This window comes from Corticium candelabrum, chromosome 16, assembly GCF_963422355.1.
Source record: "Corticium candelabrum chromosome 16, ooCorCand1.1, whole genome shotgun sequence".
Classification (NCBI taxonomy): domain Eukaryota; kingdom Metazoa; phylum Porifera; class Homoscleromorpha; order Homosclerophorida; family Plakinidae; genus Corticium; species Corticium candelabrum.
The window spans coordinates 263,771-287,388 of record NC_085100.1 but is presented as its reverse complement, the minus strand read 5'-3'; the positions used below and the strand labels follow the sequence as shown (position 1 = coordinate 287,388).

Sequence of the window (23,618 nt, the reverse complement as noted above, 5' to 3'; positions counted from 1 at the left end):
CGGATATACTTGGTCTGCGTGTTGCAGCATGGCGGACACAGGGAAAGAGTCTCCTCCGCCTATTGGCGAAGACGACGAACAATCGCCATCCCCTGTGGGACAGCTGACATCAGATGAGGTAGAACATGCAATAGACTTGTCCGACGAGCCTGAAGAACGCGAAATAAAGTCAAGTGAAGTGAAGGAAGAAAAAGGCTTGTTTGACAGCGAAGACGAAGCCACAGCCTCCTCCCCCGCTGAGGAGACAAAGGACGATGTCTTATCGTCTTATCCGTCTCATGAAGCAGAGGAAAAGGGAGCTGCAGCGACAGCGAGTGCTGCCGAAGAGACCGTCCCTGCAGTATTGGTGAGGTTGCAAGTTGGTGGTAGTTTTTGAGCTTTTGTTGACTACTGCGTTACTGGTTTGGATAAGGACACTGAGGATCTGGAAATAGAAGATGCGAGTGATGAATTTACTTTGGAAATTGAAGTGAAGGACCCGCAGAAAGTCGGTGAGTTGCCATTGACATGTTGGGAGATTAGCATGTAGGTCAGTGATAGGTCACGTGATGCAATATGCGTTTTGTCTCTTGCAGGAGACGGGATGGGTGCATACATGACGTACCAAGTAACGACGAAGGTAGTGTTTTGTAGCAAATTCCATTTAATTTGTTACTTGTATTTGAGAAATTAATAAATTAATTAATTAATTATGGAAATTTTTTGAATTGCATGTTGGGGTTGCTTTTTGTGTGCAACCTATTTAACACTTTTTTTGTTTAGACCAATATTCCTGATTTCAAGGCACCAAAGACTGTTGTTCGTCGTCGATTTAGTGACTTCTTGGCTCTTCATAGCAAACTAGTAGAAAAACCGAAGTATATTGGATTGATTATTCCTTCAGCACCAGAGAAATCTGTAGTTGGTAAGGTAGTGTGATAACAGCTCTGTTTGTTTCTTGGTTGTCCATCTGCTTGTGTGTACCACCTGCTTGCTTGTCTGTCATGTTATGCAATGTGTTTCGTTAGGAATGACGAGAGTCAAGTTTGCCAAAGAGGAATCAACTACTTCTGTTGATTTTATTGAGAAGCGTAGGTCAGCACTGGAAAGATTTCTCAATCGAATTGGAAAACATCGCGTGTTGAGGAAAGACGTCGACTATAGGGAATTTCTGGAACAAGAGGATGGGGTCAGATACTTTAAAGTTGAAACAGATAGTAGATACATGCAGTCTTGGTAGCCAGACTGCTTCCCTCTCACTCCAGGCAGACAGACAGAAATATGCAGAAAGTACAGTACAGCAACGATAGAATCTAGTTGCCAACATAGTGTCAGCATAAGCGATAAGAAACGTGACTTTGTAAAGTCAGCTGACTTACTGAATTACTCGAGAGGCATTCAATCACTTCTACTCTGCTTGACTATGTACATGTATGTGTGCATGTGTTTGTCTGACCATACAGCATGTCTTATCACACTCAGAAATGTGACACACTCCTGGTGACGTCCAATCACTGAGCAGTATTTGCATGTGGTTATACTTTACTACAGCACATGCCAACCACAGACAGTGGATGAGCTACCTATCACAACCAGCAGTGTTCATGAGAGATGTTTTACCAGAATCTGCTTTATGTTTGTATTTACTGGGTCTTGTCAGAAATAAACAACAGAAACTTACCCTGCAACTGCTAACATGAAATCAATCATTTTCTTGGCTTATACCTCGTTTACACGAGCACGCATAGCCAGCTGTACCAACCCGTGCCAGCCCAGTATTCGTTTGCACAACACACTCTGTAAGGAAGCCAATGCGTGTCACTAACATGCATTAGTTGCTTGAGCTTGACATAGCTCGCGTTAGCTCACGTTTGCAATGGACAGAAGCCAAGCTGCTTGCATTTTTTCTCTATGGCTTTACAACATTCATATCAAGAATGCATAGGACATATACAAGACGTCGTAGGTCTACCTCCAGGCGACTGTTGCGCGCATCCAGCAATGGAGTTCAAAGCTAAACTTCTTGCTCATCTTGGTTGCTCCATACTTGGATAAGTCGCGGAGTCTCCGTCTCGTTCCACGCTATTTGTGCCATTTTTGTGCAGAAGTATGATGCCGTGGAAGGAGGGGTCTGGCTACGTGAGACTACCAAATGAGCATGCGCAGCTCGTTTTCCAGCATGCTATGCGTTTACACGGTGTACTTGACCCTAGCCAGTCCGATCTGGCACGCTGGCTTGGCTAGAAATACCGAGCCGAGCTGTCATGGCTCGGCCCGCGTTTACACATACCATAGAAACCTAGCCAGCACGGGCTGGCCCACTGACAAGTGCTCGTGTAAATGGGGTATTAGTATGATTACAATGGTAAAAAATGTATGTGTATTGGCATATCTGCTAAATTATGGATGATGTGTGAATTGATAGACAGATGGCAAACGTATGATGGACCAATTATAGCAGATATCGAAGGCAGACATACATGTACTGTACCGTGTAGTCAGAAACAAACATTTAGATAACATCAGCTTACATGATGTCCATGTTTGTAGATGCCTAAAGCTAAGGGTACTGCTGCTCTCAGTGGAGCTGGCTTTATGCGTTTGGTCAAGAATGTTGGTGAAGCTGTATCCAAGATGACGTCTAAGATGGAAGAATCAGATCAGGTAATGCTTTAATCCTTGATATGTGCACTTTTGCATGTGAATGGTAAGATAAGCACAATGACATTGTCATTTGCAGTGGTTTGAGGAGAAGCAGCAGCAGCTGGATAACTTGGATTCTCATCTGAAGAGACTACTAGTAAGTGCAGAGACATTGGCGACTCGTCGGCGAGGTGAGTGATGACCATATTGTTGTCATCGGTTATGGTGTATGATATTTAGTTTGATCATTTTACTGACTACATGATCTGTCTTTTGGTAGAACTTGGGATCAATTCATCAGCATTTGCCAAGTCATCTGGCCTTCTTGGCAGCTGTGAAGAACATCAACCTCTTGGTCATGCATTGACACAGCTAGCAGAAGTAGAGGAGAAAATTGACCAACTGCAGCAGGAACAAGCACACAATGATTATTTCATATTTGGGGAGCTTTTGCGCGAATACATTGGCATCATAGCAGGAATCAAGGTTTGACAGTAACCTGATATACTACTGAGTTTGTGAGATGAAACGCGGATAGATAGTTTGATGAAACGGCGATTAAAGTTCTGTCCACACTGGCAATATATATCCAATCCACATCGCGAGGTGGTTTTAATCGCGATCGGTCGAATCGAATTAGAAATAGTGGGCGTTACCTCCATGTACGCAATGCGTGTAGTCGGAACATCTAACCCTCCTCGCTCATCTTTGTTCTTGTTCACCTTACGTTGCTGTATCAATGCTTTCCACAAGCAAAGAAGCTACACATACAGATCAGTCATCAGTCACGTGATACTGAAAATGAGGCAGAGGTAGCGTTTTCAAAGTGCAGTGTGGACGCTCGCTATCCCGATTGGATCGCGATCCATTCTGGTCTCGTGTGGACAGGGCTTAAGATGTGTGTGTGTGTGTGTGTGTGTGTGTGTGTGTGTGTGTGTGTGTGTGTGTGTGTGTGTGTGTGTGTGTGTGTGTGTGTGAATTTATCTGTTTGTTCATGTGGAAGAGCTAGCAACAATTATTATGTTGACTTTATTTGTAATTTTTTGTGCAGGTGTGTTTCCAGCAGCGAGTGAAGGCATTTCATGTTTGGAACAGTGCACAAGCAACACTACAGAAGAAAAGGGACACAGAGACTAAAGTAAAAGCTAGTGGAAAGAGTGAAAAACTGCCAGACATAGAAAAGGAGATAAAGGATGTATGTTGTACTTCTAGTTTGTTTAGTTAGGTTAGCTTCACTAGTTACCATATGTGTTAGTGGGAGGAAAAAGTTGAAGCAGGCCGTAAAGAATTTGAGAAGATTTCATCAGTTATCAAGAAAGAAGTTGCTCAATTTGAGGTCGTTTGTGGTGCACTTTTAGTGACTGTTGCACGTCATGTTGTTTCGTTGTGTACTAGGCTGTTCGAGTTCGAGAATTTAAAGCTTCTCTTATCAAGTATCTGGAATCCCTTATGAATACACAACGTCAGGTTGGTTGCCATAGGGCGTCTTCACTAGGACTTAAACATGTTTACAACCTGTTTAAGTCTGAACATGTTTAAGAATAATCGTGTCTCCACTAGCGTTAAACCTGTTTAACTGTAAACCTAAACAGCTTTTGCTAAACATGATTAGGAGGTAGTTTAACGAAAGTGGTTTAGGTTTAACGGTCACGTGATAGTAATGCGCATTTTACGACAATGGATGTTATTTCTTTTGCGCTGTTCTTTCTTTCTTTGGAGATTACTGGAAGAAGACAGAATTAGGCAATGTTAGAGACGACGTAGACTAATGCAGAGTGTTTGGAGAGAACAATTTCGGCGAAGACAGAGAATTGTGTCTCTGATTGTTCTCGAGACGACCAGAAGACGATCTCTGACTGCCTGGTGCACAAGAAACGAATTCGCGCGGTACAGCAAAGTCCAGGATAGTTCTTTTAATAGATGGAGTGGAGACGCTGTCTAGCTAAACATGTTTAGAGTTTACACATGTTTAAAGAGCAACAAGTAGAGACACAGCCTTATAGTGCAAATCATGTTTGCTAGTCTGTCTGTGTGTCTGTCTGTTGGTCTGTCTCTGTCTACGATATATTAGTGTGTAATGTAAGTGATGTGAGGTACCTATTGGATTTCCATGTATTCAATGTCTTTAGCTGATCAATCACTGGGAAACTTTCCTGCCAGAGGCAAAAGCTGTCGTCTGAACTGCTTAGATCGTGCACGTGGCAACAAACTCTGTGGGTATGGAATTGTTTCATGGTTGTTGGCTGACATATCAAGAGACGTTGTTGTTAGTATGTCGCGTTGAATATGTTGCAAATACAGGGAATACATCTTTCTACATTGTGCATGCAAACTCAACTAACAACTCAAGTTCATGCATAATTTAGTGCACACAATCGTGTACAACAATTCACTTTATTGCTTCCAACACAAATGGTGCTTGGTCTATTACAGCAGACAGTAGCTTGTCAACGTATTCCTTCAGTCTTTGTGCTTCTTCGTCCTTGTCTTTCAACAGCACAAGAACATCTTGCTTGGATGCAGTTCCTGCTCGTAGCCGTTTCATTGCGGCTGGTGTGGACGGTTTTTCTGTGTGCTTCTGTATGCCTTGGTCTCGAAGGATCACCATCAATTGGTCTCGTTCGCCTTGCAGTACGGCTGCATTTGTTCTTATTTCAGTCAGTTCTCGAGTGCTTTGTTCGAGACTCGTTTCAGCATTGATTAGTTTTGCTTGCAACTCGCTCAATTGACCAAATAGCTGGCCTGCTCGCTTGCTTTCGTCTTCTGCCACTTTAAGTTTCCTTCTCAGTTGATTCTCTGACGTTGCTTGAGATTCTAAAGCTTCTGTTTTCTTTTCTACATCCCGTTTTAGTACTTCTATTCTTGACTCGAGGGCAGTGACCATCTTGTCCTTCTCCTCATTGGCTTGAGCAACCGACTGTTGTAGACTGTTTTGAATTGCTGTCAATTGTTCAATGGTGCGCTCAACATCTTGGTTTCTGGATGCTAGAGATTTGATTTTGGCTACTGCAACTGATCGTGCTTTCTCATTCTCTTCTCGTAATCGAATTGCCTCTTGCAACTCATCGTTTAGCTTTTCTACTGTTCCCTGCAGTTGATCTGCTCTATCAGACTGAGCTCTCATCTCTTCCTCCAGTCTTCTTTGGTTGCTTTCTGCATAATAGAGACATCTTTGTAACTCGGAGTTCTCATCTACAGCTTTATGTTTGTCAGTGCTCAGTTTATTGACTTCCACATCCTTTTCCTCCAACTCTGCTTTCCAAGTCTTGCTTGTTGTTTGAGCTTGTTCAAGACGTTTGGACAGCTCTGAAAGTTGTTGGTGAGTTTTAGCCAATGCGGATTGCACCTCCCGGTTTTGTTCCTCTAATTGTGCTGTTTTCTCTTCTTCCTGGTCAAGCTGCTCTTTCAGCTTTCTTCTCTCCGCTTCCAGCTTTTGTCTCGCATCCGCCTCGCTCCGTAGTACTTCTTGCTGTCTCTCCATTGACTCTCCTGCTTGCGCGAGGTTTTGCCTCGTCATTCCCAGGTGATTCTGCAGCTCTGCCGCTGTAGTCCTATTCATCAGACTCTCCTCTTTCTGACTGTGCAATTCATCACGCAGTCTGTCCGCCTCCGCTTTCATTCTGCTCGTTTCCTTGTCCAGCTGGGCCTTTACGTCGTCGTGTGCTACTGTGGTCTGGTCTAGTTGCATCTGTTGTAAACTATTTGCTTGCTTGAGCGCCGCTATCTCCGTAACGTGACCGTTGATTTCTTTATTCAGATCAGATACCGCCTGTTGTCTTTCTTGTAAGTCACCTTCCAGCTTTGTCGTCACATTGCTGTACTCTTGAGCAAGCTTTTCCGATTTCATTCTCTCTTCTTCAAATGCAATTTCCATCGTCTCTGCCTTCTCATCACTTTTCTCTTTGTCTTGAGTGACGGTTTGCAAGTCAGCACGCAGCTCATTGCATGATGCTTGAAGTTGCTCGTTTTGTTCCATTAAACCGTTTCGCTCTGCTCTCACTGTCCGTAGGTCAGCAGTCAGTTGCTCGTTGTGTGTTCTTACCTCTTGCAATTGTCGCGTGCTCTGCGCGAGGTTCACCTGACAGGCTAACACCTCTCCCTCCTGACTTGTCACCTTACGTTGAAGATGCAACATTTCGCTTTGCAGACTCGTCACTGCGTTCTCTGCCTTGTTTAACGTCTCTCCTTTAGCCAACAACTCTGATTGCATTTGTTGAAGCAGTTTCTCAAGTTTCTCCTTTTCTCTGCTGATTTCTATGCTACTCTCTTCTTTTGCTCTTTGTAGAAGAATGTCATTGGTTTGGTGCAACATCGTCTTTTTATTTTCCATATTTTGAATGTTCTCTTCCCTCTTCTTTAGTTTATGTACCACTTGCTGGTAATCAGTCTGCTGTTTGATCATGTCAGCTTGCTGCTTCATTGTTGTTTCCCTCTGTTGTGACAATTCTTGTTGCACACGTTCCAGCTCTTTGCTCAACTGTTGCATTCTACCAGACGTATCAGCATGGGTATGTGCAGACTTCACGAGACTGGCATCTTTGCTAGCCAGTTTCTCTTGTAACAGCACATTTCTTGTTTGTAAGGCGTCCATCGTAGCTACCATCTCTGATTCTTTTTCTTTTGCTCGCTGAATAGCACTGCCTAGTTGATCTTTAAGCATTTTCTCTCTGTCTGTCAGGGCAGCCAATGATCCCTCTGTCTCTTGCATTCGATTTTCAAGGCGAAATTGTTTTTCTATTTGCTTCTTTAGTTCTTCTTCTGCACTCTTCAGTTCAATTTGATATTTCTCCTTTTCTTTTCTCAATTCTGTAATTTCATTCTTATTCGCTGCAAGTTGTTTCATCCATTCTTCCGCGAGTTTCTCTTGTGCATGATTTGACGCTTGAAGTTGTACAATTTCTGTCTGTAGCTGAAATTCTGCTTCCATAGTTGCTGTCAGTTTCATTTGCATTTTACTGTTTGTTTGCTCTACTGACAATAAGCGTATCTCAGTTTCATTCAATTTTGCTCTTTTCTGATTCAGTTGACGAACAGCATCTTGTAGGTTAATCTCCTTTGATTTCGATTGTGATTTACTCTCTGTTAGCTCTCTTTCTGCTTCGTTTAGTTGTCGTTGGACGTTTTGTAGAGTTTGCTTAACTTGTGACTGATGAGATTCACACTGGTCATACTTTTCCTTTGCATCAAGTAGCTGACGTCGAGTTTCAGCTGCTTCATGTTCCAGCGTTTGTAGTTGCAATTGTGTTTGATCACGAGAGATAACAGTTGCACTACAGAGCTCTTGTAGTTTGTCTCTATCGCTTTTCATCACTTTGTTTTCTGCTACTGTTTGTGTCAGTTGTTGTTTCAAGCATTGACATTCTTGTTCCTTTTCCCTGCATGTTTCATCTAATTCTCTCTCTTTCATCTGTATCTGCATCTCCATCTGTGTCAGTGTACTCTGTATCATAGTTAGTTCTTGCCGTAATTCATTTTCTTGCTGCTTGTGCAAGTTGGCTGTCACTTCTTTCAGTTCATTGTTTAACTCCATTTGTGTTTGGAGGGCCATCAGTGCTTGTCGTAACTCTTCCTTTTCACTGACAGCAGTTTTAGGGTCTTCTTGCACACCACTCAGCTGTAAGTGAAGACTCTTGTTCTCTTTGTCATATTCAGATAACTCACGTCGTGCTTGTTCTATTTCCTGCTGATTTGCTATTGTGTGCTCATTCTGTTTGTTTTTAGCTTGCAGTTTTGTCTCAGCATGAGCTAATTTTGCTGGTTCCTCTGTATGTTGACTGATTCTTGCTTTGTCTTCTTGTAACTGTTTGGTCAAGTTATTTTCTAATTGTGTCCTGCTTTCACTATCTTCTCTTTTGTCTTCTGGTTTGAGTTTCTTATCAATTAAAGTCTCAATGGCAGGCAGCAACTGAGTAATGGCACTAGCAACTGCTTCTTCGTGTGTAAATGACGAAGGAAAAGTGTTAGGAAAATGAGGGTAGACTTGAAAATTATCAGTTGATCTGTCATTAGTCAAGCTCTCAAGTGGAGATGAGGCAGTCTGGAAAACATCTTGCACACTATCCATCTGTGCCATTGATGACGTAGCAGAAATATCGTCACTTTGTGGAACAATTGTCCGCTCGAGTGAACCTGAATCTTGCTGTTGAAGAAGTTGTGTCTGCCTGATCTCATTTACTATGTCGAGAATAGCAGACAAAGACGCTCTCATATCTGTCAAACTGATTGCTTCATGTTGATGAGTTTTGTCGTTGATGGTAATATCTAGCAAGTCAGGTCCCTTCACTCCTCTTTGCTCCTTTTCTTGGTGTCTATCAGCAGTAGCTCTACTGTCTCTCTTTACCATCACAAGCTGTCCAGTTTGTTCTGATTCATCTCTAGTTTCTTCAACTGCTGTTCTTTCAAGATTCAATTCTCGAAGCTGTTCACATAAAGATTGTACTGTCTGTGTTAGTGAGTTATTTTCTGTAGTATATGATGATGCTACAGTGTGTGTCATTGACACTCCTGGTGTCCCACTTCTTTGTGCAGTATTCTCTAAGAATGAGTTAATTTTTCTGTTTACTACAACTTGCAGAGGTGTCTTTTTGGATCGTAAACAAGCAGCAACAACAGACTGTGGCAGGTTACGACAAAATTGTCCATCTATCTCAACAATCTCATCTCCTGTGACAATACGATGTTCAGCGGAACTCCCACAACGGACTGACTGTACAGAAATGCATGTATCTAACGAGTCAGGAAGTCGTTCTGTGACTAGACTGAAGCCAAGACCTGCACTTCCTTTTTGTAGTGTAAATCCCATCAAACAGCTTTCTTTCACCAAACTGTAAAGACTTGCGTCAACAGGTAAGAAATGGTTTCCCATGTAGCCATTCTGTTGGGCTGCCGTATGTTTGCTCGTCTTGCCCTTCCTATCTTGATCAATAGCGCTTTCATTGATGTTCTGCCTGTTGAGCTGTCTCTGCAAAGTCCTCACTTGTTCTGCCAAACGCATTTTATCAATCTCCATTGCAGCTACTGCATTCCTCTCCTCAGTTAATGCAGCTTCCCTACTCTTTAATTGACATTCTCGATCTTTCAATTTGCCATTAAGTATCCTATTTGATTCTGTCAACTCGTTGGTTGTTTGCAACATCTCAGCCTCTTCCCATCTTGTTTCACTCAGCTTGATAATGAGCGTTCTGTTTTCTTGCACTAATCTTTGCACCTCACTCCTTAAAACACTCACTTCTCCATTAGCCAGCCTGAGCTGTTCTATCAGATTAACACTCTTTCCACGTTCCTCTTCATACTGTCGTGTCAACATAAGAAATGCACTGCTCTGACTGTTTCCAGAGCTTTTGTCGTGTTTCTTCAACATCTCAGCTTGTCGTTCCACATCAGCATGCAATGAGATAATTGTCCTATCTCTCTCAGCAACAGCAGCAGTCAAACTCACGTATTCCTTGTCATTCACGAGAGATTTCAGTCGATTGGACTGAGATGCAAATGAACTGACATCGGCACTCCTCGACTGAAGAGTACTTGAATGAGCACCGCCAGCATAGTCCTGATGTCCTGCCATTATTGCACCCGTGTTCACATGCCACGCCTATATCACGTGCAAGACTCACGTGCACATAAATTTAAAAGGCCAGTTCAACAATCACTACACACGCAATAACGTTCCTTCCCTCAGAGTCTCGCTATAGTCCAAGTGGTCAAGCGAGTCAAGTAGTAACAATTTCAAATGAAGTTTCCCGGATGCGATTATACGCAGGCGCGGGAATGGCGACGGCAACGTTGAGTGACATTGATAGACATTTAACAGCAAAAATCGACGAGTTGAAGGATTGCTTGGAGCTGAAAAACAGTGGTAAGTACGCTGCACGTGATTCTGTCATAACAGATTGCTTAAAACATCACTGTAATATCATCTAGCTTTCAATGGATCAGAAAGTCGAGAAATTTTGACAAACTTACTCAGTGAAGTGGAAAGTATCGAAGTCTTACTTGAAGATTTTGAAAGGAAAACGAAAGAAGCTAAGGCGAAACTGCAAGAAGCTAAGGTGGTTATTATTGCCGAGCGTAGCGAGGCTTCTAATCCGGGTCGCACAACAGAAATGGGCGTGGTCCTATATGGGTTTTCATTGAGCAAGAAACACCTTCAGGAGTTGAATGCCACCTACAGTCAACTAATCACACATCCCATACTACAATCAATCCTTTACTACACTGTGCTGCATCTAACACTGTTGATAGTCAATGTTTGCTGATATCAATTTCTATGTCAGTAAATACCATACCGCTGTCATTACAACAGAACTGAGTGCATACCTAGACTGTACATTTCAATTGTCTTGATCACGATCACAAAATGACGACTACCTATACCAGGCCTATAGACGTAATCTAAACTACTAGGAAGTTTGCATATTTACTTTCATGACAGCTAGGGTTTCAACAAATACGTATTGTCTAACTAGGACTTGGCGTTTCAGTAGACGGTCTGAGAACTTCGTTGGACGTGTTACTCACGAATGCGAGCCGTCTACGGATACCGTACAACTAGTTAATGATTAATATTAACATATAAAAATTATTAATATTAATATTGAAATTAAATAGAATTATTTAGAGCTTAAAGTTAGCTTTTATAGGACTTGTCTATTGGGCAGTTAAGTTTGATTCTTGGTTGTACATGTACCCGAATCATCTCGCAGTTGCTCTTGAATGTGTAGAGACTATTCAGTATTGGGTAATATTGTGTAGTAGCTACTTCATAAAAATAGTAAACTGCGTTTTTAATTGATGCTTTAGTTTTTTGTATTTAGCTAGTTCAATCTTTGAAAGTTGCTCCAGGGATAGAGTGCTGTCTAGTTATTATTATATATTTATATCTAATTATACAGTTAATGTACAATTGATTACAATAATAATAATAATTAATTAATTAATTAGTATGTTGTTACAATTTTAAATAGTAAGGACATGCATTAGGATATAAAATTTTGTTTGTAGAAGTGAATCTGATTTCTTGTGTAATAGGTACTGAGAGACAAGGTGCAGCATCAGAATGAGATGCTGGAGTGTATAGCAAGTAATCTACCATCTCATCTTCCTGGTGACCAGGCAGTAACAGCAAAGATGACACAACTCAATGTGGATGCAGGGTACGACACATAACCTACTACGTGGCATATGTAATGGATAAGGAAATGTAGGAAGAAATGTGAAGTGAAACAATGAGACTTGGAAAGGACAGATTTGTGGCGATTGTGTTTATTGATGCATGTAGTACACCAGTATGTTGACTTTCTACAAACAATGCAATGCACTGAAGTGACCGATAGGCAAGCAGACAGACAAATGGCGGATACACTGACAAACAGACAAACCAGGAAGAACAGCAGACAAGAAGATAGATAGACAATCAGCAAGAAAATGTGTTTCTCTCGGTTTATCATTGGTCAATAAATTAGAGCTTCTTTGGCAACTGGGACAGATGTACCGAGTTCGCAGCCAGTTGCAGTGTCAATTGCAGCTTCTTGTCAAGCACAGAAAGCAAGCAAGAAAGCTAATCCTAATGTCCCTAAGATACCATACCTGACACTCGAAGAATTCTCAGATGTTCCTAAGTCAGACCGAATTCTATGATTGAATGACTTATTGTGGTGGATGAAAGTGCTTTGTGTAGATATATGAAAAATCGACTGAGTTACGATCAGATCAACATGGCAGTGGATGAACTGCACAGAATAATGAAGGCGAAATACAAAATAATGACGATGCCAAGATCGAGTCTCGGAGAGCCAGCAATGAAGAAATACAAGGTGATGGATAAATGAAAAATGGCTTACCTAAATGCAGCACTGAACCATTGAGTAGCTGCTTGTGCAAGTCGATTTTTGAGTTAGTTTCTAAGTTTGATGTCACTGACATTGCAGGCATTTAAAAGTCAAGAGAATGAAGACACTGCAGGACGCTACTTCTTTGTTGACAACGATATTAGGAATTTTGGCCGTGACTTCAAATTTGACTCAAATTGTCGTTCTATTTTGACAATCCTTCGTCATTGTGGAAGATTGAAAGAGTCACGAGGTGGTAGAATAACTAGGCACATTGTACTTACATAGTTATCATAGTTACCATGGAGATGATGTTGTGCAGATGGGTACTTGTGTTGGTGTTGTGGGTACAATAATTAATTAAGCTAATTTAAATTGGTCTGTTTTAAGTAGAGACTATCAATCCATTTGAGGTACTTTGTGTACAAACCTGAATTAAAGTAACGTATACACACAGACATTGATTCTCCTGTCATTATTATAATCATTCTGTTTAATCTAAAACTTTACAAAGTCATTAATTTTATTGTAATTTCTCTAAGCTCAGTCTCATATATTTGTCTTTATCAACCATCTGTTCTGCAGCAGTTCTCACTGTGTTCTTAATGATATCTGGCCATATCCGCTCCAGCTGCTGTTGCAGTTTGTACACACGAATAGCCTCATCACTTGCACTTGCTACAAACTTTTCAGCAGCTTCAATACAAGATTGGAAAGCCTAACAAACATATTACATCAATGTACAGTGAATCTATGGCCGCTGTGACCATTAGTTGATGTTGAATCTGTAGACCAATTACAGTTTAGATTTTCAGATCAACAGGAAAGACAACAAACACGCAGACACTGCAACCGATTATTGGAAATTGCATCACTCTCACACTAAAAAAAAGTTAGAAGGGATATACCCCAAATCATCATATAATCTATATTTGTCAGGTGTTGTTTGTGTAACTCTCCGTAAAGTCCCGCCATCCTACTATAACTTGGGGGTACACACTCCAACAACGCGACTTTAGAAGCAGTGATCTCTTACTGATCATCAGAAGACTGCTGTTATCGATTATCTCCCTAGTTCCATATTCTATTCAACGTTATGGTTGATCAAACTGAGCGGATTGAGCTTTATGATCGAATATATCTACATCAAGATCAAGAAGATGTGAACGGTAAGTTGTCTTCATTATGAGAAATTGGACCATGCATCCCAGCTAACTGCAACTACACACACACACACACACACACACACACACACACACACACACACACACACACACACACACACACACACACACACACAAACTCTTTTGTCTGTAGGCCTACTTCAATTGAAGTAGTAAGTGATGCTTCCTTTGTTGTAAAGCAATTACGTGATGTAATGTACTTACCTAATAATATAAGTACACTACTGTAGAAGTTGCACTACCATCGTGTGTGTGTGTGTGTGTGTGTGTGTGTGTGTGTGTGTGTGTGTGTGTGTGTGTGTCTGTGTGTGAGCGATGACTGAATATATGAAGACAAGTCAAGATTTTGGTTTGTCACTGAGCATCCTGAAAACTAAGGTGATGGCTGCAGGTAGGGAGGTATGTTCCAAAGATTGCAGTCCCATACATACTGAACATGGTGACATTGAAAATGTACGAGATTTCACATATCTTAGATTCACAATTGAAAATTAGACTTGGGTGTAGATTGCACAATTATGAAAGCATCCAAGAGGTTCAGGAGGTATCATTTCCATGTTTGTAAGTGCCTGGCCAAGATCTGGTAATTTTCCCACACTGCACCTATATTGTTGGATGGACTTATGTAAACTTTCAACATTTTACTAGCCACTAAACTTCCTGTCTATATCTACACAAAGGTGTAAATTTCGATTACCTAGAAGCAGCAGGTCACATGGAGGTCAACTGTACAAGACAAACTGGCTTGACCTTTTCGCTTTAGCACAACTCCCATTGACTTCCTGCCAATTTGCAAATAAGTACTAATTTACAATATTTTATTATACTACAGAATTACACAGAAGACTCAGATTACAAACATGATGTACACATAACTCAACTTCCGCTTTTGATTGATCTTATTAGCTTTATAAATAAAATTACATTCATCATTTAGTATATTACTTATTTTTAAATCTGATTAATTTGATTAATTTAATTGATTGATTTAATTAATTAAAGCTATAATTTAATTTAATGAAAATTAGCTTTAGCAATGCCTTCTATCTACAACGGCCTCCAACAAGGCAATGCCTCAATTGCCATTTAATTCCTGAATTTAGCGTGAAAACTTTAATTTGAACAAAAACTCAAAAACCAGAAAATGTGAAAAGACTGAGTTTACAGTCCAGTCAGAGTGTATCATTACCTTATACTACAGATATAGTTTTAGTACCAAGTGACCAAATATTTGTTCACAGTTTTACGTCTGCATTTTTGTCTCTACAGAATCTGATGGAGACTGTGACACTGAAGTAGATGGTAAATGCACTAGATATGATGTAGTGCATTATCACACAGATGCCGTCGTCATCGGTGCCGGTCCTCTCGTGTCTACATACAGCCGAGAGCTAGTGGACGGCGGTATGACAGTCATTATGCTGGACACGGGACCGCAGCTCTCGCCGACGCCCGGCCGGCACCTGAAAAACTCGTACGTCTGGCAGAGAGACTATAACTCATTTAGCAGTCTCATAGCGTCACATCTGCACGATGTATCGGTGCCCACCAGCCAGACACCCGTCATCACACTCAATCCGTCCGCATTTCATGTGGATCTCACCACAAGTAGCAAGTGCAAGGGGTGTGTGAATAAACGCTTGTGTCTATACATATAAGCGTAGAAACCATTAGGACCAAAGAGGTGTGTGTGTGTGTGACCATGCCCCCAACAATTTTCCTGCCTCGCTGCGCATGCATCACTCCCTCAAACTTTGAGAAATTCCTATGCCTATGGCTTTTTAGTTTGCAGGATTGTGGACTGTCAAAGCTTCGTGACTTTCTGTTTGTCTATAAAGGTTTGTTCGCAACAATCAAAATCCCAACCAGAATCCGTTTCTCAATCTAGGTGGCGAAGCAGAGACGGTAAGTACATTTTATTTACTTTCAGTCTATACACACAATCACCTCATGACTGTAGCGTTGCATTACTGGTTCTAACATTCTTCCTGGGATTTCCTATCTCCATGGGGTTCAATGCCCAATCTCGAGTATCCAGACCCTTCCTGCCCTCACACTTCTGGCGAGAAAGGGCGTCCTTTAATTGTGCCTGTGCTCATGCAATCCGCGGAAAATCTAAGACTTTCAACTTGAGTTTGCAACATGAAATCCGTCTGTTACATTGGTGTGTGTGTGTGTGTGTGTGTGTGTGTGTGTGTGTGTGTGTGTGTGTGTGTGTGTGTGTGTGTGTGTGTGTGTGTGTGTGTGTGTGTGTGTGTGTGTGTATGCATACAGTATAGCCTGCCTTGCAGCAGCAGCAGCTAGCTCTCGGTTGTACCAAACTACAGAGACCCGTCAATTCCAGTCTGCAAAACCTCAACCCAAACCCCTTATAGATTCACCCATGCAAATAACTGTCAATTTGTGTTGTAGTTCTGTGTTGGTGGCATGGCCGTTCATGGGGCGTGCTGCATTCCAAGACAATGTATTAGTATCGAGAGAAGTAGCTTGCTGTCTGTTCACGAGTGGGAAGCATTGTACAGCAAAGGTGAGGAATATTGGTGTCGCAACGATGATGTGTTCGATGATTCTATCCGCCACGTGGTCGTGATGAATACCATTCAGCATGCGGTTCCAGACCGTGATGTACGTAGCCTTCCACTTGCTGTTCAAAGGAATGAAGATGATCCATCACTGGTGCAGTGGTCGGGTACAGACGTCATTATGGGCACACATCTCATTGATATACTCAACAAACGGGAAGACAGAAAATTCCAAATTCTGGTAACCTCACACACACACACACACACACACACACACACACACACACACACACACACACACACACACACACACACATGCACTTGCACACACACACATGCACGCACATGCACACACACACATGCACACACACACACACACACACACACACACACACGCACAGCATACATGCAACTGATACAACTCCTTCTGATTTGCTTCTTCTTAGACTGAACATCTTTGCTATGAGCTTGTCCCAACCGAAGACGGTAAATGTATCAAGTTGGCTCGGTGCCGAGATCTCAGAAAGGGCAAAAAGTTCAATGTGGTCATCCATGCCAAGCACTTCATTGTATGTGCTGGAGCTGTCCGTACACCCCAACTTCTATACGCCTCCAACATCCGTCCAAGAGCATTGGGGGCGGTATATATGTGAGCAATCCATGTCTTTCTGTCAGGTGGTGCTAAAAATTCCATCATCCAGTCTATCAGAAACAAGAGCTTCATTGGTTTGACTGATGAAATGAAACACGACATTCAAAATCAAATAGATGATAACCCAGAAGATCCTATACCGATTCCTACTGATGACAAAGCCCCACAGGTATCTTGTTGTTCCAATAGCCAACAATTCACACACACACACACACACACACACACACACACACACACACACACACACACACACACACACACACACACACATACACAAAGCCACAGGTATCTTGTTGTTCCAATAGCAAATTGATGCCATTACAGGTCAACATTCCCTTCTCAAAAGAGCATTCATTTCACTGTCAAATACACAGAGATGCATTCAAGTATGGTGTCGTTCCAGCCAAGGTCAATGATCGACTCATAGTCGATCTTCGCTGGTTTGGCTACATGGAACCCAACCCAGAAAACAGAGAACAAGATCAAGGACAGATTTGGAATGCCTCAACCTACGTTCTACTTCAAGCTCAGTGAAGAAGATGCCAAACAATCTCACATCATGATCAATGACATGACCACAGCAGCTGACGCTCTAGGAGGTTTCCTCCCAGGATCCGAACCACAATTCATGCCTATTGGAAGCAGCCTCCAACTCACGGTCACACACTCATACTACAACTAAATAAGCAACAACAGGGATAACATAATCTGTTGTGTTTAGAGAAGTGTCCGAATGGGATCAAAGGATGATGACACATCGGTCTGTGATACCTACTCTAAAGTATGGAATGTCGACAACCTCTGGGTTGGAAGCAATGGCGTTATTCCAACTGGGACTGCATCTAATGTAACTTTAACTTCAGTGGCCTTGGCCATTCAATCAGCTCAAAAAATTCTAGGCAAACCAGACCTCAGCCACGACATATAATAGAACATCAAGAATCAGTCTAAACTGCAGTAAAATTAGATGAGCTCATAACATATACATCTTGCATCATACAATGCTTAGAATTGTATTAGTTATTGCTTATGCAACAGGTTGTTTACCACAACATTACCTGTGATTTCTTTTGTGAAGACTCCAACAACCAGTACTGAAGACCACTCTTCCCAACAGCTTCTACTGACTGACCCTGACTAAAACAACAGAACAGTGCATAATGTAGTACAAAAGATTCTGCAATTACATAATGATAATTTAACAAAAGATTTCATTGCTATGGTGATGGTATACCACCTCGCCCAATGTACACTTCTCAAAATAGTGCATGTTGATCAGAATGTCAGCAAATTACAAAAGCAAGAGTTGTTGCTGGCTCAAAGCAGTCTGACATGCACCACACGTGTCTCATGTCTGTGTGTTGTTTGCATAGTTGAAGATTCTAGAGTGACTTGAAAAATGTTTGCTGCATGATCAGATATTTAAAGTTCCTTGATAAATGAGACACTTCAAGTGCATGTGTGTGATGCTGAATTCAGCATAGAAAACAGACAGAAAGTAGCAGCAGGCATATGTTCCATACAGAAAGAAGTAAAGGCAGGGGAGATATAAATCAATTTACCAACCCTACTAGTAGAGGAGACATGTCTATACTGTGATTCTTTATAATATTGCACCTTTTCATCAATGCAGCACTAATGAGATGGTGACGCTGTGTGTCCCCAATGTCTGAATCATCTTGATGCGGTGGCACTGCAGCTTGCAGCACTTGTTTTCGTCTGCAAAAGATGAAACAATGACAAAATCTTATTTTTCAGTAGATTGCCTTGCCATTTACCTTGCATCTCCTAACAATGAGAGCAAACGACTTTGTGGAAGTTCAGAAGTCGTGATATGAGACAAGTTACCAAACAGCTTTTCAGCACTGACAATATCACTTGGTGTCACCTACAGTTGCAAACACGATCCAGTAATAAGTAAATATGATCAGGAACTGTTGATTAATTGTGCATGCAGTCTAAAGATGCTAAAGATAATAAATTACCACACACACACACACACACACACACACACACACACACACACACACACACACACACACACACACACACACACAGCCAGGAAGGCAAGTGAGCAGAGAAACAGACATTCAGACAAAGAGATGGATAAACAACAAGACAGACAGATTACAACACGACAATAAACAGAGAGACCAATAGAAAAATGTGAATAACTAAAAATATGCTTTCATGCCTCTTCATCATTTAGTTTCCTCAGCCCAAGATGTGCAAGACGAAAGAGAGTGTATGGTTTCCACAAACTCAGATTAGTAACTGGGTTGCCATCGGAGTGAACGGTGAGGCTGTCCAGTCGACGTAGACAACTGAGAGCATTCAACTGTTGCAGCTTCCATACATCATTGTGTTGAAATACAAGATTCTGCACACAAAATTCTGGATTGCGGGTAAGCAATGATAAGCAAAATGGCAGAATGTTAAATGACACTAAAAATGGCCGCAAGTTCATACAATAATAAGCTCACCATAACTCCTGGAAATTTTGCTTTTACTTTGTACAGATTATCTGCGACAGTGTCAAAATACATAAAGTGGAATGTGATGGTGATAACAGCAGCAGTCGTCTGCACTCCCCAGTTTTTGTCCAATTCACCGAGAGAGTCGACACCATACAAAGAAAGAACTTCACCATCCAAGTCACAAAAGTAGGGTGCCATACTGTAACACAAGGACAGCATACAGTAAAACATATGAGTAAGCCTAGCCTTGTATACGTGCCATAATACTACATGATGCATGCACAGATTTACACTGTCTTGTCATCTGTTTACCTACAATTGTTTACCTGACTGTTTCTGCTCTTGAGCTGTTTCGTGTTACACTGAAAGATCTTTCTCGACTAACAGAGTTACTGACAGGTGTAGTACGTTCAGTAGAAAGACTGGATGAACGACTTTCGTAAAAATCAACACAAAAGGTTTTATAAGCAAAAGCAGCAATAAAGATGACTTTAGAAAGAAGTTAACCTTGACTGTCTTCGTTTCAACTCAGCTGCATCTGCTGACTGTGGCTGTGACCTTGAAAGTCGACTGCGATTTCTCAATGCAAGCCATTGCTGCTCAGCATTGGAGATGGCAAGTTCACGCCTTTCCTTTGCAAGCCACAATCATAATCTTATCACAACAAATTGGTGTGTGTGTGTGTGTGTGTGTGTGTGTGTGTGTGTGTGTGTGTGTGTGTGTGTGTGTGTGTGTGTGTGTGTGTGTGTGTGTGTGTGTGTGTGTGTGTGTGTGTGTGTGTGTGTGTGTGTATTGAGCTGTCTCCTGCAATAGTAAGATTATGCAGGAGACAGCTACGTGTAGGCCCTGGTGTCCAGTCCCAAAGCTGCACTACAATCAGTGCCCCTGGATGTCTCCAGTCAAGTTCCAGGTGGATCCATGTAGTGCATAATGCCCAGTCTGACAGGGGAGCTATCTTCAATAGAAGAGCTCGCCATTTGGTCATTTTTGTGTGCACATGTAGCTTGTCTGTCCGTCAACCTGTTTGCCTGCCTTCAAACTACTCTATCACGTTTTAGCTTTTCGACTAAACTCTATAAATGTCAGCAAGTACAAACAAATGTCCTGCCATTCTGAGATCTCAACAGTAAGTCAGAAACAATACAGAGTACACTTCTTGTGATGACAACTGGTATCCTGCTAAACATACAAATTAGACAATACCTTACTTTCTCAACAGATCGTTTGTCATATTCCCGTTTCTTCTCCACTTCTTTCCTCTTGAAAATAGTGGCTGAACGATGTTCCTCATCCTGAACAAAAAATCAAACTATTGCCTTTATACACTCTCTGCTATGTTTGTAGTTACACTTTACCGAGACTTTCTTCATGTCGAGAAGTTTGAGTAATTGTATTTGATCCAATAAGGTCTGTTTGTACGTTGGATTGTTGGCATACGGATTGCAGTCTAATGACAACTCAATGAGACTTGAGGCACTAGACAAACACTTGATGTCTTCATAACTGAAAACAAATCATGAGTCGAGTTAATCAGCTCTCTTTCTAGACAACAAGCGCAAACCTGATGATCTGGTTGTAGCTGAGGAACAGACGCTGCAGACTGGGGAGGCCATCAATGTCATACTAAAAGGTAAAGTAATCAAAGTGAGTGTTAGTTGGTTAATTAGCAAAATGTGAGTATTTGCTGTTTGAAATCAATGAACGTTGTCATGTAATTTCTGAAATGTTTCATTTGTTTATCAGTCTGTATGTACATCAATGTTGTCTTCCATAAACTTGTCTGTCTGTTCGTCTGTCAGAGAGTGTGATCAGCCTAGTCTGTCTGTTATTAGTTTGTTTGTGCCTTTCAGTCTGTCTGTCTGTCTGTCTGTCTGTCTATCTGTCTGTCTGTCTGTCTGCATTTCTGTTTGTCTATTTTGACATCATGAAGTTGTCAAAATGCTCACCACTTCAGTGATAACATTTCGTCTCAGGTTGAGTTCCGTTAGTGATGTCAAACCTACTAAATTGTGAACACAAGCAATTTGATTGCCTGCCAAGTTCAGTACCCGCAACTCAGTTAAATGATTCAAATTCTCAATTTCATGAATCTATAAGTCACAGAAATTCTTTTAATTTGTCAATTCGTGTCGAGTCATGAGATTACCAGATTGCCATGTAGATCTAAAACATCAAGTTTAGTCAAACGCTCCAGATTGCCAATTGATGTGATCCTAAACGTATTCAACAAAAATATTTTTTGCAATAACAGTCAGTAAATATCAATTAGTTGCAACGGTCTGTTTCAATTGATAATTAATTATAACATAACTTGCTACAATTGTGTTGTATGAATGGTCAACACGTAGAGTAAATCTCGTTTTTGACCAACTAAATTAACTCCATTCATTCATCCATAACAACAGATGAAGACACTACAATCACAAAATTTCCATAATAAGAGTGTCTAGGGCAAACGAATAGCAACAAATAAATATATGAATAATTTATGTAATATACAGTTAGCAAACACATAAATGCAATGAAATGTATAAAACACAAACAAAGTATTCTCAACCTGTTTTTCCCCAACATTAGAACTCTTAGTGACACAAGTGTTTGCAGTCCTGATATCTCCATGATCATGTTATCGTACAGATCAAGAAAAATGAGACGACGCAGAGAACTCAAGTGCTGTATCTTTGTTATCATGTTGTGCTGCAGATTTAGCAATCGCAGCTGGTCTTCTCCCTCCAACAAAGGACAGACACTAAGACGACGTCTAAAGCAATACAACAAAGACAAAATTATTTATGTAATAAAACCAAAGTAACGGATATATATATATACATATTAATCTTTGACTATGGCCAACCATGGGTGGGGTGATAATCAAGCGAGTAGGGTAATTCTTATCAACTAATCTTGAATTTTGTGATTAACTTTGCTATTAGTTTTTTAAATAAAATTCTACTTTTTAAGTCATTAAAATCTATGACTTGTTTATTAGTGGAGAAGCTGGTTTGTATTGATAGAATTTGTATTTGCAATGTGTCACCATAGTAACCTGTCTAAATTCAGTCTGTCTGGATTGGTTTGTCTGTCTTCTGGCAGCCGATAAACAAGCGGCACTCCCGTTAATGTTGGCGAATCAGTGAATATGATGCGATCCCCTAGCAACAGACAGTCATAGTCAGTCATCTGCATGGAATTATAATTAATTAATGATTAGTGAGTGGACCTGGAGGGCACGTTGGGTGATCTCTAGACGCCTTGTCTCGTATTCCCGCGCTGTGTGTTCTTCTAGAACGCAGAATCTCTTCTTCTTCTGTCTTATCCCTGCTATTGCTTCTCTGATCCTTCAGTTTTGAGGAGTTGAGAGATGAACCCCGAATCGGAGCAATGCTAACAGAGTGTATGCTAGGGATACTCTGCTGTGGTTGAGCTGTTGCTGACACGTGCAATGAACGTCGTACGGTGGGCCGGAGACTGATGGCCGTGGGTTTCCCGTGTGTTGTACATGTGGGGTCCCGTTGTTCGAGAGAGTCTGCATGTCATCAACGTTTTCATTCGTTTGAAGGATATGCGTGTAATCACTTTACTTACCTCGAACAGAAACAGCAGACCATTCCATTGCTCTCGTTCTCGCAGACGATGCGCGTACACCTCGAGGAACAAACTTTCTCACGTGACCTGTGGTATGAGTACGTACGTGCACTAGGCTAGACAGGTTTGTGTGTACTTACACGTTTGTTTTGACGCATGCAAAAGTTGTATGGCATTGCGACGTGTACGCAACGCAATTATGAATAAGTCTGTTTGTTTTGGACCGGATCTCTAGAAGCACTACTAGGCCACTCTATGCAGATCTGGTGAACGTTTGTGATGCTGACAAACGCACGCACATCCTGTACGCACAAGCGTGTAATCTGTAAATAGTCTGCAATTCCAAGGCTTCTACTGTCACACCTCTACCTGCATGTCTACTTACGTAACTGCGTGTATAATTTCTCCTTGACCTTCCGCAGCCGCTCGCGAGACGTCCCAGACAAGCACAGCACTTAAAGTGTTTAATTAATTAATTATTTCCTAGGCTGGGTATTCATGCAGACCTAGACCTACAAGTAGATCTAGTTAATTACGGTGCATTTCTTTTACCTAATCCAACTAATTCAGACTAGATGGATTAGCTAATCCAGCCCATACGCGGATTAGACAGATTAGTTGGATTAAGTAAAAGAAATTTACCCCTATACATAACAAAGAATAGCTTTGCTTACACTCTACTAGTCACTGTCAAACTTGCGTTGCAAGACGATCTGTTGGACTATTGTGAAGTGCGGAGTCATCTCTCT

General features: G+C 41.3%; 6 protein-coding genes across 8 annotated transcripts; 3 read left to right on the top strand and 3 right to left on the bottom strand.

Annotated features, from left to right (window-relative positions):
* Positions 1–4: 4 nt before the first annotated feature.
* Positions 5–4,939, top strand: LOC134191707 (sorting nexin-2-like). Its single transcript, XM_062660318.1, has 12 exons — positions 5–346; positions 413–491; positions 576–619; positions 763–904; positions 1,008–1,168; positions 2,530–2,643; positions 2,720–2,813; positions 2,903–3,108; positions 3,674–3,817; positions 3,878–3,958; positions 4,018–4,089; positions 4,752–4,939. Exons 1-12 carry the CDS (start codon positions 29–31, stop codon positions 4,800–4,802), a joined length of 1,506 nt encoding a protein of 501 aa, XP_062516302.1. The 5' UTR covers positions 5–28; the 3' UTR covers positions 4,803–4,939.
* LOC134191706 (myosin heavy chain, cardiac muscle isoform-like) lies at positions 4,873–9,035 on the bottom strand. The gene has a single exon (XM_062660316.1). It carries the CDS (start codon positions 8,963–8,965, stop codon positions 5,012–5,014), a length of 3,954 nt encoding a protein of 1,317 aa, XP_062516300.1. The 5' UTR covers positions 8,966–9,035; the 3' UTR covers positions 4,873–5,011.
* On the bottom strand, positions 8,965–10,246 carry LOC134192389 (uncharacterized). The gene is made up of 2 exons (XM_062661129.1): positions 9,139–10,246; positions 8,965–9,017 (listed from the first exon to the last, which is right to left on the bottom strand). Exons 1-2 carry the CDS (start codon positions 10,184–10,186, stop codon positions 8,965–8,967), a joined length of 1,101 nt encoding a protein of 366 aa, XP_062517113.1. The 5' UTR covers positions 10,187–10,246.
* A 140-nt stretch (positions 10,247–10,386) lies between these two features.
* Positions 10,387–12,760, top strand: LOC134191885 (spindle and kinetochore-associated protein 1-like). Its single transcript, XM_062660522.1, has 6 exons — positions 10,387–10,477; positions 10,543–10,670; positions 11,650–11,774; positions 12,084–12,239; positions 12,299–12,434; positions 12,549–12,760. Exons 1-6 carry the CDS (start codon positions 10,390–10,392, stop codon positions 12,735–12,737), a joined length of 822 nt encoding a protein of 273 aa, XP_062516506.1. The 5' UTR covers positions 10,387–10,389; the 3' UTR covers positions 12,738–12,760.
* A 180-nt stretch (positions 12,761–12,940) lies between these two features.
* On the bottom strand, positions 12,941–22,905 carry LOC134191884 (leucine-rich repeat-containing protein 49-like). Of its 3 annotated transcripts, XR_009971861.1 has the most exons (18): positions 22,870–22,905; positions 22,505–22,810; positions 22,331–22,436; positions 21,842–22,045; positions 21,431–21,497; positions 21,231–21,374; positions 20,846–20,907; positions 20,640–20,787; positions 20,493–20,576; positions 19,792–19,916; positions 19,611–19,718; positions 19,291–19,483; positions 19,002–19,187; positions 18,586–18,695; positions 18,425–18,526; positions 17,866–17,944; positions 16,562–16,857; positions 13,065–13,167 (listed from the first exon to the last, which is right to left on the bottom strand). XR_009971861.1 is itself a non-coding variant. In XM_062660521.1 (17 exons), the coding sequence occupies exons 1-17, from the start codon at positions 22,895–22,897 to the stop codon at positions 12,973–12,975; spliced, it is 2,247 nt and encodes a 748-aa protein (XP_062516505.1). In that variant the 5' UTR covers positions 22,898–22,905; the 3' UTR covers positions 12,941–12,972. The 3 variants fall into 3 exon arrangements, 2 of the variants coding, with proteins under 2 accessions (XP_062516505.1, XP_062516504.1); XM_062660521.1 differs by lacking the exon at positions 16,562–16,857 and having other exon boundaries at positions 12,941–13,167; positions 19,792–19,911; positions 20,488–20,576; XM_062660520.1 differs by lacking the exon at positions 16,562–16,857 and having other exon boundaries at positions 12,941–13,167.
* On the top strand, positions 16,868–17,483 carry LOC134191887 (uncharacterized). The gene is made up of 2 exons (XM_062660524.1): positions 16,868–16,976; positions 17,132–17,483. Exons 1-2 carry the CDS (start codon positions 16,896–16,898, stop codon positions 17,339–17,341), a joined length of 291 nt encoding a protein of 96 aa, XP_062516508.1. The 5' UTR covers positions 16,868–16,895; the 3' UTR covers positions 17,342–17,483.
* Positions 22,906–23,618: the final 713 nt, after the last annotated feature.

Excerpts from the sequence above, each read along its gene's own strand:
- LOC134191707 (XM_062660318.1), top strand. The coding sequence starts at position 29 with ATGGCGGACACAGGGAAAGAGTCTCCTCCGCCTATTGGCGAAGACGAC. Across the intron at positions 347-412 it reads AGACCGTCCCTGCAGTATTG|GACACTGAGGATCTGGAAAT; the intron begins GTGAGGTTGCAA and ends GGTTTGGATAAG. Across the intron at positions 3,959-4,017 it reads AAGAAGTTGCTCAATTTGAG|GCTGTTCGAGTTCGAGAATT; the intron begins GTCGTTTGTGGT and ends GTTGTGTACTAG.
- LOC134191706 (XM_062660316.1), bottom strand. The coding sequence starts at position 8,965 with ATGGTAAAGAGAGACAGTAGAGCTACTGCTGATAGACACCAAGAAAAG.
- LOC134192389 (XM_062661129.1), bottom strand. The coding sequence starts at position 10,186 with ATGGCAGGACATCAGGACTATGCTGGCGGTGCTCATTCAAGTACTCTT. Across the intron at positions 9,018-9,138 it reads AGAGAATACTGCACAAAGAA|AACAGCAGTTGAAGAAACTA; the intron begins GTGGGACACCAG and ends GAATCTTGAAAG.
- LOC134191885 (XM_062660522.1), top strand. The coding sequence starts at position 10,390 with ATGGCGACGGCAACGTTGAGTGACATTGATAGACATTTAACAGCAAAA. Across the intron at positions 10,478-10,542 it reads CTTGGAGCTGAAAAACAGTG|CTTTCAATGGATCAGAAAGT; the intron begins GTAAGTACGCTG and ends AATATCATCTAG. Across the intron at positions 11,775-12,083 it reads CAACTCAATGTGGATGCAGG|AGCTTCTTTGGCAACTGGGA; the intron begins GTACGACACATA and ends TCAATAAATTAG.
- LOC134191887 (XM_062660524.1), top strand. The coding sequence starts at position 16,896 with ATGAAACACGACATTCAAAATCAAATAGATGATAACCCAGAAGATCCT. Across the intron at positions 16,977-17,131 it reads CTGATGACAAAGCCCCACAG|GTCAACATTCCCTTCTCAAA; the intron begins GTATCTTGTTGT and ends ATGCCATTACAG.
- LOC134191884 (XM_062660521.1), bottom strand. The coding sequence starts at position 22,897 with ATGGAATGGTCTGCTGTTTCTGTTCGAG. Across the intron at positions 20,788-20,845 it reads AGCTACAACCAGATCATCAG|TTATGAAGACATCAAGTGTT; the intron begins GTTTGCGCTTGT and ends ATTTGTTTTCAG. Across the intron at positions 17,945-18,424 it reads AGTGCTGCATTGATGAAAAG|TCAGGGTCAGTCAGTAGAAG; the intron begins GTGCAATATTAT and ends CTGTTGTTTTAG.